Here is a 16,124-nt window from a genome sequence, read left to right on the forward strand (position 1 = left end):
AAACATTCCTGCCCATTAGGCTATGTCCCCAAGTTTATTCTAGTATTATCTCCCCTCAGTTGTATTGACAACACGCTCTGCTAAGAAATGACAAATGATTGGGCTGAATGGCAGCACCACTACACAATCATGGAAAAAATTCTATAGTAGGAATGCTTCTCTCTCTCTCTTCTGTGCTGAGACTTACAAAGGACCGTTACCAACTATTCATAATACATCCATTATATTTCGTGCTGAATGCTGATCTCTCACATTTTGTTTTTGCTGGTGATCACCAGTGTAACCCTGTAGTAGAGGGAGGGTTAATGGAACTAAAAGGACACAGGTTAACACTCAGAGAAATAAAGGGCTCCATTCTAATTCTAAAAATTGATAAAGAACAAAGCAGCAAAACACTTTTTTCTAAACCCAAAACTAGAGCATATTGCATATACAGATTGAGTATCCAAAATGCTCTGGACCAGAAGCATTTTGGATGACGGATTATTCCGTATTTTTATATTTAAATGAGGTATCTTGCATTTATGTTGTATAAACACATGAAATACACACAAATATATTTTATTTGTGCATGAAACAAGGTTTTAATACATAAAACAAAGTTTGTGTACGATCTCAGACAGTGAATTTGAATCCCAAGCAATCATTTTCTTGCACATATTTAGTGCCAGTTACATATCATGTCCTCAGTACTGCCAATTACACATCAATTCCCCAGTTACAGATGTCCCCAGTAGGTTTTTAGTACATTCTGGAGACTATGGTTTTTGGAATAATTTGGATAAGGTATGCTCAACCTGTATTGGGTATTAAACCAAACAAGTAGTGAGAGAGAGAGAGACATTTTAAGACCTATTTCAGGGTTCACTAAGTACTTGACTTTTTCTTTTTTTGCTGTTTTTGACTTTGATAGTTTGTATAACTTTAAAAACAACAGTTGTTTAAATAGCCTGCAAACAAAATGAGGAGGGCTTATTGATACCCCAACCATTAAATTGTGGATATCTGCACCAATGCTCAAAGTACAGGTTGGCAGCGTTAATGAGATAAAGGGGGATGCAGGGTAAATGGAAAATGTATTATTATCTATATGCGTCATTCTGGAAATCATGGGAAACTATTGAACTGTAACCTGCTCTATAATTGGAGTTATAAATTTTTTTTTCAAATGGTCAGAGATAATTTGCTGGAAACAAGGCCATATCCCCATAAAGAACAATATCGTTTCTGGTTAACCTGCAAATGAGCCAAATGGGAAAGGCACAGTGCAAAATCTTCTTTGGTGCTTAATTTTGCAAAGGAATGCAAAAGCAAGATTTATATTTAAGGAGTGAAATGATGTATTAGATGAAAAAGTGGTGGGGCTCAGTTATATGGACATCCCTTGTAGGAGTTCGTTTTTGCCTCGAGTCTCATCTGATACTTTTAGCAGGATGCATTTGGCGATTTCCAGTTTTTCTTGCATTTAGAGAAGCAGATTTCTTGGTGCACTTTGCACAATATAAAAGAGACTTAAAACACACAAAGTCCCCATGCAGCAGTCCTCTAACTCTTGTACATAATTAGTAACTAAACTTTTACCCTGTTTGTTTAGTGCAGTGGTCCTCCATTACTGGTGGCTGATCCAAGTGTTGTGGTTGAATCCATAGGGGAGCCCTGTACAGTATATACAGAGATGGAACACACCATTGGCACATATTCTGTAACTTTAGGCTGTAAAGGAGTCACAATAGGTGTAAAAGCTGAATTTAAACATAGAGATCACTTTTAAACTGTGATTGACAGGCCCGACATTTGTTCCTTTAAATGCAGCACCCCCGCCCCATTTCTTCCTGCTTTATGCTTGTTAGTCTTCACATTCTTCCCCATCTGCTGCATGTGTTATTTTCTGCTTTATACCCAGCTAAGCTTAATTCATGGCCCCAGCTCTTATTGAAAGTTGATGTAGTGTGTGACGCTTTACTGGTCATAAAAGAGAGAACTGGTATTATCATGCTCCTGGAGATACGGAGATGTGCATCTTCTGACCTCCTCCTTAGCAGAACACTGAGATATTAGGCAGCACCACAAGAACATCTCTGGGGGTGGGGCATTCAGTATGCATCACATGGTATCCTTCCTGCTTATCCCATTAAAGCCGGGCACAAAGCAGTTTACTGCCAGCAGGCTGACAGATTGGGAGTTGAGTTTTGCAACCTTTCCTCTAACGTTAACATTTTTTTGTTTTGTTTGCAATGAACTTCTTGTGTGAGGTCCATAGCGCTAAGATTCACTATAATGTCAGCTGTCACATATATTAATTACTTGCGTTTGCCCGTGGATTCCCTCGTTTGGATGTCCGTTATTGCTCAGCAGAACTTTCACACAATGACTGTAAAGTGTCTGTTTTTCTTTTGTGCACCTGTCCTTGTTGTCACCTCATGATAATACACACCTCAGTGTCACTAGGCTATCTACTAGGTCACTAAGCTATCTACTAGTGGAAACACCATTCAAATTCATCCAGAACTTTTTGTGTGATGCCAGAACTAAAAGACCAAAATTCTGATCGTTGTTCACGAAAACAAATTCTATGCACACACACACAACCTCTACATATATATATATATATATATAGAAAATGGAGAAGGCCTGGCACTCCCGCAGCTGGGTTCGAATACCCCGGTGCCTTCCAGGACAGGTAGGTAGAGGAATGGAAGAGGCGGCACTCAAATAGGATTTTTCAAAAGTGCACCTTGACAAAGGGGTGATTAAGACCCCGAAACGTTGGTCCTTTCTTTTGCCACAATACACTTTTGAAAAATCCTATTTGAGTGCCGCCTCTTCCATTCCTATATATATATATATATATATATATATATATATATATATATATATATATATATATATATATATATATATATATATATATATATATTATATATTCTTTTACCACCTACAGGGGGGATTTATGTAGTAGATGCTGCAATTTGTTAGCGCACCTAGGGTCACCTTTGTGTGTGTGTGTGTATGTGTATATATATATATATATATATATATATATATGTGTGTGTGTGTGTGTATGGTCCAGGTATTGCGCTAATAGGGTACATTAACTAGCTGCTACTCTGAAACATCTCTCCTGTTAGTGAGAGACAAAAAGCAAATGATATAGAAGGGGGTTGTTCACAGTGCGCTCTAATAGTAACACCTAGCAACATTATGAAATAAACATGATATAACAATCACTCTTTTTCTGAGATAGAGTTCAGATGTTCAGCAATGAGAGGTAGACTTCATTCATAAGAGTAGTCCTTTATTAAAATCTCAACGTGTTTCGTCAACAAGACTTCATCAGGGGCAAGGCAAAGCACAATATCTGATATCAAGGTTATAACAATGAAGGTATTTCTTATACCGAACAATGTATTTAAAATCAATATAAATAAAGGTGGTGAGAACAAATTCACTAAGGTAAATAGATATCTCCTTTGGTGAATAAAGAGTAAGGCTGTTTCAACAGAGTATACGCCAACAAGATGAACCGCACTAGTGGATAACCTCCTGCAGTGGAGTGAATTACTCTGTCCCTATTAGGGGTTATTTTCTTCGGTACTTATGTATTATCTGGGCTCCCATGTTAAATGCACCCCATTTTTTCATACCCCTATCCAACTACGCATGGAGTTGATTTTATATAGTGTGGCGAGCGCAGCGAGCCACCGTGCCCAAAGCGTGGCGAGCGGACGCGGTCTCATAAGAAAAACGGGAGCCCAGATATTACATAAGTACCTTTTCTTCTTGCTGAATTCGAAACATTAAGGAGGTTGACAGAGCATACACATGCGCATAAATGGTTATGCGCAGTAGCAAAACATTGCTTCACCATTGCTTCACCATTGCTTCACCATTGCTTCACCAGCAATTAGATCAGAATGGCCTCTTTATACATTCACTATTATACATTCACTATTATACATTCACTAACCATTTGATGCCATTACTGCGATCCATAATTTTGTATCTTACCGATAATAGATGAGGAATGTCCCCTGAAGGATGGAGCTAATGACAAAATCCCCAAACTTACTGTCAAGGTAGGTGCAAATTATACCTAAATATTGTTTTATATGCTACTATGTTGTTGATTTCAGTATTAACCCCTTCAGTGGCAGTCCCGGAAATTTTCCGGGCCAAGCTGCGGTGCCGCAGCGGGCAGTCCCGGAAAATTTCCGGCCATGCCACAAATCTACAGGTGTGTGCCAGTGGTGATTGCAGGTGTGCACCATTGGCACATCACCTCCCCAGCAACCCCCACTAGGCCGCTCCCTCCCCACCTCCACTGTTATGCCCCCCTCACCTTCGCTCCAGCGATCGTACACGGAGCTCCCCTGCCGCCGCCATTATTACTTCGGGAGAGATGGGCTTGGGGAACTCGGGATCGCTGGGGTGTTTGGGTGCCCGAGTGCTCCCGTGCCGCTCCAAACATCCCCGAGCCTGCCGCCTGCTGCTGGTCAGTGTGCTGCTATGATCGCCAGCGGCCGCAGCAGAAGGGGAACTCCACTGAAGATTGCTGGAGCGGAGGGGCTGGGGGGGGGGGTCACAGGAGGGAAGGGGAGCGCTGGGACTCATCTACCCCATCAGTGGACGGTTTTTCTGGGACAGGAAAAAAACTGTCCTATTTAGGTACTCCTGCCGCAGAAAAAACGGAATAGGATCATTCGTCAGACTGCATTTAGGTCTACAAGCATTAGGTCGACTTGTGTTTAGGTTGACCTGACTGAAGGTTGACATGGGTTAGGTCGACAGGGTCATTAGGTCGACATGTGTTAGGTCGACAGGGTCATTAGGTCGACATTTTTTTATTTTTCATTTTTTGAAGCGTCGACACAGTCAACCCAGCACCGCGTCCCCACGCATGGCTCGCTGCGCTCGCCATGCTTCGGGCACGGTGCCTCACTGTGCTCGGCACACTATTTTATTCTCCCACCACGCCCTAGTGGATGGTAGGGCATGAAATACCACCTGTCGGCACATATCGACTCATAAAGCAGTCAAATGACCCCATGTCGACCTTTTGCCTGTCGACCTTCCCCATGTCGACCTAATGACCCTGTCGACCTTATAAAAGTCAACCTAATGACCCTGTCGACCTAATGACCCTGTCGACCTTCAGTCATTTCGACCTAAATGCATGTCTACCTAAATTCAGGTCAACCTTAATGCAGGTCGACCTAGTGGTGTAGACCTAATGCTTGTAGACCTAAATGCTGTAGACAATATGACCGTATCCCGAAAAACCCACCACTGAAGGTGTTAATGAACTCTACTATTCCACATCATACTGTGGGTATAGACTAGACTTCTACATTTTATTTAATAAGGTATTCCTACAAAGCTTTGCATCAGTGCCAAAAAATTCAGGGGTGGGATTTATCATAGAATTTGACGGCAGATAAGAATCACTTGGCCCATCTAGTCTGCCCCTTTTTTAAACATGTTACCTCAAACCGTATTTGATCCTTATTTCTATGTAAGGATATAAATATGCCTATCCCAAGCATTTTTAAATTGATCTACTGTATTTAACTCTACAACCTCTGATGGGAGGCTATTCCACTTATCCACTACTCTTTCCGTGAAGTAATTTTTCCTCAGATTTCCCCTGAATCTTCCTCCCTCTAGTTTCAGTGCATGTCCTCGTGTTCTGTTGCTCCTCTTCCTGTGAAGAATGTCTCCCACCTGTACCTTGTTAAAACCCTTGATATATTTGAACTATCATGTTCCCCCCCTTTCCCTTCTCAGCTCTAAATTATACATATTAAGATATTTTAGTCTTTCCTTGTACGTTTTGTGATGTAGGCCATGCACCATTTTAGTTGCCCTTTTTTGTACAGTCTTTGATGTGTTTATATCCTTCTGGAGATATGGCCTCTAGAACTGAACACAGTACTCTAGATGAGGTCGTACTAATGACCTATACAGTGGCATTGTTACCTATTTCTTACGACTGCTGATACCTTTACCTCTGCAACCAAGCATCTGACTTGCCTTCTTCATTGCTTTGTTATACCCCTTTTACACCAAAAACCCTGGTCGGACCCTGGTCTTTGAACACGGTTGTTTCCAGGGTCGGACCCTGCTTCATACTCCATTTACACAGCAATTTGACCTGGGCCTGGGTCAGCCCTGCCTTTCCTTGTGGATGTCATTACAAATGGCCTCCCCTAGCATCAGCATCATCACCCCCCCCCCCTAGCAACAGCATCACTCCCCTAGCAGCAGCATCACCCCCCCTAGCAGCCGTATCACACCCCAGAAGCATCATCATCCTCCCCAGCAGCGTCATCCCCCCTGAAGCATCCAATCATCCCCCCTGATCATCATCACACCCCCCCTCCCGACCCAACCCAGGGCGGGATCCGGCATCCAGGCAGCCGGGTCCGGCAGTGCAGGGCAGGTAGGCAGGGGGTCCATCCAGCGTATAGGAAGTTGCCGGTGGGGTCCCTCTAGTGTATGGGAAGTAACCTGCGGGGTCCCTGCGGCGGATGGAAACTAGTAACGGTAGTTCCCAACCGCCGCAAGGACCCTCACCGGTTACTTCCCATATACTGGAGGGACCCGCCGGTGACTTCCCATACACTGGATGGACCCCCTGCCCGCCTGCGCTGGCAGTGTAAAAGGGGTATTATATTGCCTACCTGCCTTTAAGTCCGCTGAAATAGTGACACCTAGATCCCTCTGTTCCTCAGTAGTTTCCATTATAGTGCCATATCTTATATGTTTAGCCAGATCTGTCACTCATCCCCTGTGTGTATAACGCTGGGTGGGGTTACAAGAGTGATTGACAGTGTTATACACACATAGTTTCAGCGTTATACACATCCCAACCCCCTTGGAAAACACCTCCCTCCATCCAGCCAGGGCTACAGCTATAGCACCACCCACCATTATACACCACAGCAGCCAACAGGTGAGCGGCATGCACACACACACACACTCAGCCGCGCAATCAGCGGGTCTGCCTGCACCCCCCACTGGAGCCGCAGGTCAGCCAACAACGCTGCCCTCCCCCCTTCCCTCCCCCAGGGCAGCGGGTCTGCGACCACGCCCCCACCTCCCAGAGCAACCCACCCGCTGCAGTAGTGGGTATGCCCAGAGTGGCGGGTCAGCACGCACATGCCCCCCCCCCCCACCGCTGGATGAGCGGGTCTGCACGCACCCCCCTTCTCGCTGGAGCAGCGGATATGCATGCACCACCCCCCCCCCCCCCCTCGCTGGAGCAGTGGGTATGCCTGCCCCCACCAGGAGCGGCGGGACGGACCCCCCCCCTTCTAGAGAGGAGGAGGCGCGCGTGCTGATTCCTTCTGTGCCCTGTAGCACTGTAGACTCTGGTCACTAGCACTATCCCAGAGTCTACTGTTCATGTGCCGGTCTCTGGGAAAATGGTGTGGCAGTTATTTTTTAAGTGACTTACTTACTGCACTTGTACAAAATGCCTTGAAGTGTCACAGTGCCATTTTCCTAATGATTTCTGCAGTGCTGCCAACGCTGGACTTAGGAGGATAAATATTAAAAACATGGGTGCAGGGTTTACGCTGTGGCCCCTCCTGCACCCTGGGGGTCCATGTGCACTGCAACCGTTATAAATATGCCAGTTAGACCGAGTTTGGTAACCACTGATGTGCACAGATGTTTTTCCTCTTTTAAGCTTTATTAGGATAATAAGAAAAGTAATTTTAGCTTCTAGTAGTGGCACGGTTTGGGAACCACTGCTCTATGTAATGATTCTATTCACTTTTTAATGTAGTCCCCATTCCTTGCCATGCATGTGCGCCAACACTTGACGAGTAGGGCAAACCCGTCAGAGAAGAAAGCTGGTGGTTGTTGTCGACACCAGGACCGTACGGCAGCTTTCAACTCTTTGTCAGAGTTCAAGTGTTGGCCCTTAAGGTGCTCTTTCATCTTTGGGAAGAGGGTTGCAGCGCCTGCAGTTCAAGGAGGTTCTGCCACACCCGTCGTACAGCTCCGACCTTCTCTTCCCAAAGATGAAAGAGCACCTTAAGGGTCAACAGCAGTGGCGTAACTATGGAGGATGCAGGGGGTGCAACTGCTACGGGGCCCGAGGCCTTGTCAGGCAGTCCCCTGCACCTTTTAGATTTTTTTTTTTATTAAGTAGTACCTCCGTAGCACCGCCGTCCTGTCCCATCCCTCCTTTCTTCCCATTCCCCCGCTGCCCCAAGCCTTATCTCTCCCCCCTCCGTCAGTGGCTATGGTTTGGCCAATAGGGAGAGGAGCTGGTTTCGCTCATCCAGCCTCTACTCTCCCCTTATACTCCCTGACTCTGAAGGGACTTAATGTAACTAGCTGGTGACCAGCCCCGGCAAGAAAATGGAACTTCTGCTCTGCTGCCGCTGGCAACACAGAAACCCGGGGCTAGCAGCGCTGATGAGCCAGAGACCCGGGCCGTATTGATGCGGAGACCTGGCAGCAGTGCTGCTGAGGGGACCCGGGCAGTGCTGATGTGGAGACCAGGCACAGCAGAGGAGATCCGCCGATTTAGGAGAGGATAAACTATTTTCTCAATCCTTTCAAACTCCTTCCTAAAACACACATCTCCCTTCTCTCTCCACTCTTTTTCTTCCCAGTCTTGCACTCTCCGACGGGTTTTCCCGACTCGTCAAGTGGAAAGGGATGGGGACCACGTTGAAAAGTGAACAGTGCATTACATAGAGGATAAATGAGTTATCCTGTACAAAAAAAAGTGTTCAAATGTGCTCACAAATAAAAACTTATAGCCATGGAGGCATTACTTTTCAATTCAGCCTCATATTAATATTAAGCCTTGGAGAATGATAAAGTGGAAAGATATAAAATACCAACCAATCCGCTCCTGTAATTTGTCAAATGTCGCCTGTAACATGGAAGATAGAAGCTGATTGGCTGCTACATGATCCATTTTATTATTCTCCAAGGATTATGACATCTGCCCCTATCTCCTGTATCACATATCGCTGTAAATTAAGCAGTGGTCAGTGTAACACTTACTAGACTGAAAACCCCTGTTCCAACAGGCTCGGGAACACTGCCTGAAGATGCTGGAGGAAGCGCTGAGTAAAAATGTACAGGGGACTGATAGACAACACAGGTGAGAAGATGCTGTTTAGTTCCTCATTGCCATGTACTTGTGTGTGTGTGTGTGTGTGTGTGTGTGTGTGTGTATGTTCCTATATGCAATATATGTATCAGACGCCCATACTGTATTTCATGTATGAAACACATCCCTGGCCTTTCAGGACTGACGTTTCTGCATCTGCTGTGGATTTAGAGTATGAGGTTTTCCGCAGCTGCAAGTTGTCAAACCTCTACAAAGCAGGAGTGCTGAAAAAGGTAAGAAGGAAAAAGTAGCTGTACAGTGTGACAGGTGAGACTTTGATCGTGGAATAGACAAAGAGCTTGGTGCATGAAGTAAGGAGAACAAAACAAAATTATTCCTTAAAAAATAAAAAAGTTTCCGTGGAAATGTAACAAAAACTCAAATAAAAATTATTAATGTAAAAAAAAAAGTTACCCAAGGCAAAAAGGGCTCATACACATGTCAAAGTGGTCATATAATCCTTTTAAATTTGATGTCCACTAGTTCTGATGGAATGTTCGTGCTGGAGAGGGAAGCATTTCATTGGTTATGAAACAGACAAGGTGTCACATGATTGAATGTGTGCCACAGTGTACTTTTTTTGCTGTTCTGTCTGGTCCTGTTGTTTTCCTTTTTTTCACTTTTTCAAATGATTGATGGTAAAAACACATTTATTGCAAGGGGAATGTGTAGCTCTGTTCTTTGCATTATTACTCCATCATTATAGTGACTTTAGCAATACATATTTGTACTTCTTTAAAATGTTGTAGTTATTGAATGTCCAGTTACTTAGGGCTATATATAAGTTCAACAGTGAAAAGCAGCAGATGTAAAATGTGCAGAGAGAATTAGATTTGGGTGAGTTAGTTTCTATGCAGGGTAAATACTGGCTGCTTTATTTTTACACTGCAATATGATCTCACTTTGACGTAAAACCCCACCCAAATCTAATTCTCTCTTCACAAGTAACATCTGCCCCACCTGCAGTGCACATGGTTTTGTCCATCTAAGAAGGATATTGTCAGAAAGAGTGAACTAGAGTAAGGCCCCTAGTGCCGGTTTGTGATCTTATAGTGATTGACAATTGCAGTGTACTGTATATTGGTGTTCATTACTGCTTACCATTCCCTCCAGGTGGGTGAAATCAATAAGGCTTCCAAGGATGGTGAGCTGTATGCTGTGATTGGGCTTTCTGACTATACACAGGAGAAAGAGACAAAAGCTGATACAAATGAAGATGAATGTGTTCCTACTCGTTTGAATAAGGTTTGTAACAGTATTTGGAGTTGAAAACTGTTATTCTAACACAGTACTGATGTGAGTAATGTTTTACAAATACAAAAAAAATGTGATTGCTCTTAAGATGGTATAACCTAAACACATTTTATTTAGCAATGAAACTAAGCACAAAGGACCCAGAACAGCAGAAACTTTGCCAGGATGCACCGCCATGCACTGTACCTGTAGTTCCAAATGAGGCTATTTTTTTTTACTGCTCCTGGTAACTAACCTGTGCACTCATAGTCTGCTCATACAGTACTACCGCCTTCATGACATCACTGTTTCTTACTTTCCAGTTTAAAAGTAAGAGACTGGGGGCACCATCTCTCTTTCAATCTGCATCCGATTTGCTGCAATCGCGTAAATTGGAAACTGAGCCACCACAGACCAATCCAGAGTCCACCAAGCAATTTGAGCCTGACCATGCCAGTCCGCTTCCTAAGAACACTGAAAGCCCCAGCAAAAATGAAAACAGCCCAAACAAAAAGCCACGGCCTAGCAAAAAGCGGCAAGAGCTGGCCTCCACTGCAGCTAAAGACTCTCAAGACATTTCCAAGTTTTTCTTATCACAGAGCAAATCCAAATCTATTGTCCCTTGTATGACAAAGAGCGACAGTCCTGTTCATGAAAGCCCTTATATCTCTAAAACTTCTCCAAACCAAGATACCTTCTGTGTAGACCTATTGAACGGGCATCAGGGTAGTATTGGAGAACCTGTTGAAAGCATGCCAGGTTCAAGCACGTCAGAAAGCATGGTTGTCCATGATCCATCAGAGAAACTCAATCTCCTATTGGACAGCTTACCTGAACCATCATTGGAATTGAAAAACCTCACTGGCAGTCTATATATGAACAGTTTGAAGGCTACACATGTCCCAGGTATACCGCTATCAGAAACAAGTCTTACAGATACCTTGAATACAAACCAGGAATTGCCTACAGAGGCTTTCAGCCTGGAAACCCCACACAAGGCTCAAGAAGTGAACTCAGATACAGACCAAAAGCACAGTAGGTAAGCCTGTTTAGTTGTTTGACTCTTGGATATTTTAAGTGATGCATTAAAAAAAGGAAATAAAAAACTAATGATGCTTGTGCTCCATAGGTCCAGCCTATCCAGATCTCCGGAGCCCAAGAGAAAGGCACCAGACGAGCAGGTTCGTTGTCTGAGATGTTTTAATGGGGGTAGCCCACTCATCCATTATCTATTCATGACACCTTTTCTGTGGTATAACATGGTTGTGAAAACGACTTCTAACACCAAATGTTTGGTCAGGATGCTGAGGAACCATCGACAAAGAGGATGAGGAGTGAAGAAAAATCATCCTCCATCTTATATCACCAAGAGAAAGGCAGCGGCCATGGAAAAAAGAAAGTGACCTTTGACCCAAATCTCAGCAAAGAAGACAAAGAAGGAACAGCTAAAATTTTGCAGCCTCCTCCTGGGAATAAAGTGCTAAATCTGAAAGAGACGGCTGACATAGTGGTAAAGTACTTGACTCCTTTCTTCCGTGATGGAAAGTTTGCATCCAAGGTAAGTGCAGCATTTCAGTTCTCCTACATGTGGTTTTATATATGAACATACATAAAGAGAAAAAGAAAAAAAAAGATGAAATACAACAATATTTTTATATATGATGAAAATTAGGAGGTATGTTGTGCTGGAGGAGTAGGGTAGACCGGGACGTCATTTACAGATTATTACTGAAGCACCTGGACAGATATATAACCAGGAACAACACTGGTCACTTTCCTAAACAGCACTGCTTTGCTCAGGGCCAGCAACAGAATTCTTGGGCCCTCATACACTGATATATCTGCCCCCCACCCCTTCAAGCACTATCAAACCCCACTTACTGCCCATTACTATAGTGGTGAGGAGCAGGGAGGGAGTAGTAGTGCAGAGCAGGGATCGAGGGTGGGAGTAGTGGTGCAGAGCATGGAGCCTGGAAGTTATGTTGGCATGAAGTCCTATATAATGGCTGCCCTGCAAGGCCTCACAACTGAAATGACAGTCGGAGCCTTGAGATGGATGAGGTCAATTGGTGGCCCAGCAGCTGAGCGGGCAGCTGGGAAGTCGAATTGTGGGTATGTGGTTGTGTCCACAAGTGCAATGTGCTGGTAACTACTTTTAAACTTCTTGGAGCCTTGGTTGGCTAATAATTTTCACACATTTACAAACTAATTTGGGCTGCAAATGAAGAAAAAATAATTCACACATCATACCTCCCAACAGTCCCGATTACCACGGGAATGTCCCGGTTTTTGGGGACATTCCCGCGGCCGGCAGTGTCCCGCAGCGAGGGGGGGGGCTGTTGAGAGTCCCCCCTGTCAGCTGCTGAGCAGCGGGAATAAACGCTGTGCGCATGCAGACAGCGTCTATTCACGCAGCCAGGGGGCACAGAGCCTCTGGGTCATGCCCCCATAGCGTCAAAATAGGGTCGTGACCTCGCGGGAGAGCCGCGAGTATAGGCCACCCTCACCGAAATTATCGGCGCGCAACACGCTGTCCCTCCTCTGCCCCCAAGAAAGTTGGGAGGTATGCACACACCTATACATTTGCACATATAGAATTACACATATATACACATACTGGGCCAGATGTATCAAGCTTCAAAAAGTGATAATTTTCAAACCCAGCCTGTAACATGACAGGTAGGAGCTGTATGATTATCACTCTCCATTTTAGCACTTTTTGAAGCTTGATACATGTGTGTGTGTATGTGTGTATATGTATGTATATATATATATATATATATATATATATATATATATATATACACATACATACATACATACATACATACATACACTCACTCACTCAATATATACATACATTCATAGTCACAAATATATAGTAGTCACTCACACTCATATGGAAGTACATACATTGCCCCTTCCTGAGACACACTCACCATTTGGGGTGGCTCAGGCTGATGCTCTGTAGTGAGGTATCCTCCCCTCCTACCTCCCATGCTGCTTGCTGGCACTAGGAATGACCATCAATTAATCATAATCATCGATGATGTAGAAATGGCCATTGACTATCGATGAATCATAATAATCAATGGTTTATGGTTGATGTAGATAAGTTTTGTCATCAGCGGGGGAGTACCAGATGGTCCCACCCCATCAATGGCATAGCATAACCAAATATTTTTTTTTTACATTACCAAAGATGCAGGGACACAGAGCATAGCTGTCTGTACACAGTACAGTGCTGTGTAGCTCTGCCTCATTTTTGGACTGCACCTCTGGATTGCTGTGCTGCTTGCTGGGCTAATTAAGAGGAGGTGGGCTAAGATAACTAGCCCCCTGTCCTCCCTCTTAGCATGACACTGCCCTAGTGCACTGTAGTAATAAAACTGAAAGTAAACTGCAGCTCCCAGCACTGCAGCCCAGAGGTTCTGGAAGCAATGATTGCTGAGAAACTTTACTTTATTTCTAGTTTCTTCATTGAAGTACGCACAGCAGTGGTGTCAGCGGGGTTACAGGATGGCTGTCCCCTTTGACCTTCCTGTCGCCAGGCCTAGCTCTGCTCTCTAAATCTTGTTATAATTAGTGGTAGCTCTGTGATTGCAGTTATAGATAACATGATGATGTCAGTCCATGTTAGCTGAGAGATACATTTAAGGGCCATGGTTTGCTCATGAGATACTGTAGCTCATATTGTAAAGTTTATAACCAATTTATTACACGTCATCTTATATTCAGAGGGGAAAAAACATTCTGTTTTGGGATGTAGCATACCCTCCAACTGTACCTTTTTGGCTGGTACAGTACAGTTTTTTTTATGGCCTGTACCAGCCAAAAAGGTCTTTGCGCCTTTTTTTGAGGGTCTCAACTGCCCATTGTAAGTATAGGAATTGGGTGTGGCCACTCCTGCTTCATCCGTGGCCACACCCCTTTCTGAATTTGTACTGGTTTCTGCCTTTGTGGTGTTGTACGGTATGATGTAGTTATGCTATATCAGATATAATGTGTCCCTTTTGAATGTTGTCTGGGATCTATATAACATAGTGATGAGTGTGTGCAGTTATACTGAGTGTATATTCTTTTCACAGGACCTCTTTAAAGGATTTGCCAGGCACTTGTCTCACCACCTTGCCGGGGATAACAAAGCACCTATGCGCAAACACGGTAGGCCTATTTCACGTGTCTTTTGAGAAAGCCACCAGATTTAGATGGTTCTTGTCTGGGTCATAGCACATAATGATACTCCTGTTGAAATGATGCTATTCCTTCCTTTCCTCAGTAAAAGAAGAATCCCAGAGACTGATCAAGACATTTTTTAAGAACCGGACATGCTGTGACAGTGAAACAGACTGGCAGGAGATGCTACAAACTGCCACCTAATACCACTCTAGATGGTAGCAAAGATCCTCCTGATGTGGAACATGCTAACTATGCATTGGAGCTCAGAGACACACATGGCTACCTCACACCAAGTGTGCTGTGGGGAGGCTTACTGACTTTCACTATATGGGAGCACCTTCTAAACACTGAAATATTTTACATTGAACTTTTTCCTAGGAAACTGCTACTGAGCTTACTGTAAACATATTGTCAGCATACAACGCGACTATGTGATTATGAACAGACTTCTAATAAAGTAACTCCTTGAGTGCTGCATAGACCGGAAAGGGACCACAACATTTTTGTTTAGTGTCTCATATAATCCATACATGAAATGAGTAATGTATACTGTATCATGTTTAGTTACATAATCTGCCATAAAATCTCTGCAACACGTCCTCAGCTAAAGTGCTTTAAATAGATGAGAACCAGTGTTACAAGCTTGATGTTTGTACATGCTGGTTGGACGCCCTGTAACCTGCTGCTAGCTGTGATTGGGCAGATATCTGGTACTGCTTCAATACTGCCATCTGGTGGATGGTGCATAGTGTGGATTCAAATTTTGGATTCTTTTGCTTACTGGATTAACCTAAAGAATGTTAACCTGTTTATACCTGGGTACTTTTATCCCACTACTGTTGTTCTCCCTCCTAATAACAGCAGAAGAGTTATGATGGTGTTATCTGTGTCTTCAGGTATTGTATACATATTGTTTTTGGACAGGGAAAATATCTTGTGCTCAAAGGGATAAAACTAGAGTTTATAATTTAATAATAAACCAAAACTGGTATGTGAATTATTGCTTCAGTGGTGTCATTACAGTGTCCAATATTGTTTTGCACTCCTAGGTATTCTGTCCACCTTGAAATGTTTTACAGTGGCTGTTTTCTTTATTATATTGTGCCCTATACAGTTTGTGACTGAAGTAGAGTGGAACATACACCTGTTTGCAGAGCACACTTTGCGTGGATTTGGACTGTGCGAGCTCAGAAATGAGTGGAGGAGATGTAGAGGTCTACAGAACATGAGGGAGGGGGTTGCTGCATAGGCAGAGTTCAGCAACGGTGTTTATACACACATGCAAGCTTTGCAGGGCTGAGGGCTGGGCACTAGTGAAAATATTCCTGTTTAGAGTCAAAGTTTGTGCACCTAGTATAGGGCAGATATAAAGCGAGTTCATGCTAATGATGGTTAGTAGCAAACCTGGTACGCATGGAGTTGTGTTCAGTTTTCTTTCAGCGTGTGTCTGTTCATGTGGATAGACTTTCTAGGTTCTGTTCTTCTTTGGATAACAAGAAAGTAGTGGCCTCTGGAGAGGAAAGGGCAAGACTATGTTGAAGCCGTGAGTCCAAGCAGCGGCTAAGCAGGGTAGTTA

At 43.8% G+C, this 16,124-nt stretch overlaps 1 protein-coding gene across 7 annotated transcripts in view; it reads left to right on the top strand.

Moving 5' to 3' along the window:
* Positions 1 to 15,545, top strand: part of RECQL5 (RecQ like helicase 5) — a 108,300-nt gene extending 92,755 nt beyond the window's left edge. For all 7 annotated transcript variants that reach the window (XM_083148002.1, XM_083148003.1, XM_083148007.1 and 4 more), the window contains 9 exons: positions 4,018 to 4,076; positions 9,054 to 9,127; positions 9,276 to 9,369; positions 10,250 to 10,381; positions 10,693 to 11,408; positions 11,499 to 11,550; positions 11,670 to 11,927; positions 14,458 to 14,533; positions 14,649 to 15,545. In XM_083148002.1, coding sequence (XP_083004128.1) covers positions 4,018 to 4,076; positions 9,054 to 9,127; positions 9,276 to 9,369; positions 10,250 to 10,381; positions 10,693 to 11,408; positions 11,499 to 11,550; positions 11,670 to 11,927; positions 14,458 to 14,533; positions 14,649 to 14,749 — 1,562 coding nt within the window. In that variant the 3' untranslated portion in view covers positions 14,750 to 15,545. The remainder of the gene's footprint in view (positions 1 to 4,017; positions 4,077 to 9,053; positions 9,128 to 9,275; positions 9,370 to 10,249; positions 10,382 to 10,692; positions 11,409 to 11,498; positions 11,551 to 11,669; positions 11,928 to 14,457; positions 14,534 to 14,648) is intronic.
* The last annotated feature ends 579 nt before the right edge of the window (positions 15,546 to 16,124 follow it).

Source organism: Crinia signifera, chromosome 6 (genome assembly GCF_055691185.1).
Source record: "Crinia signifera chromosome 6, ASM5569118v1, whole genome shotgun sequence".
NCBI classification, from domain to species: Eukaryota; Metazoa; Chordata; class Amphibia; order Anura; family Myobatrachidae; genus Crinia; species Crinia signifera.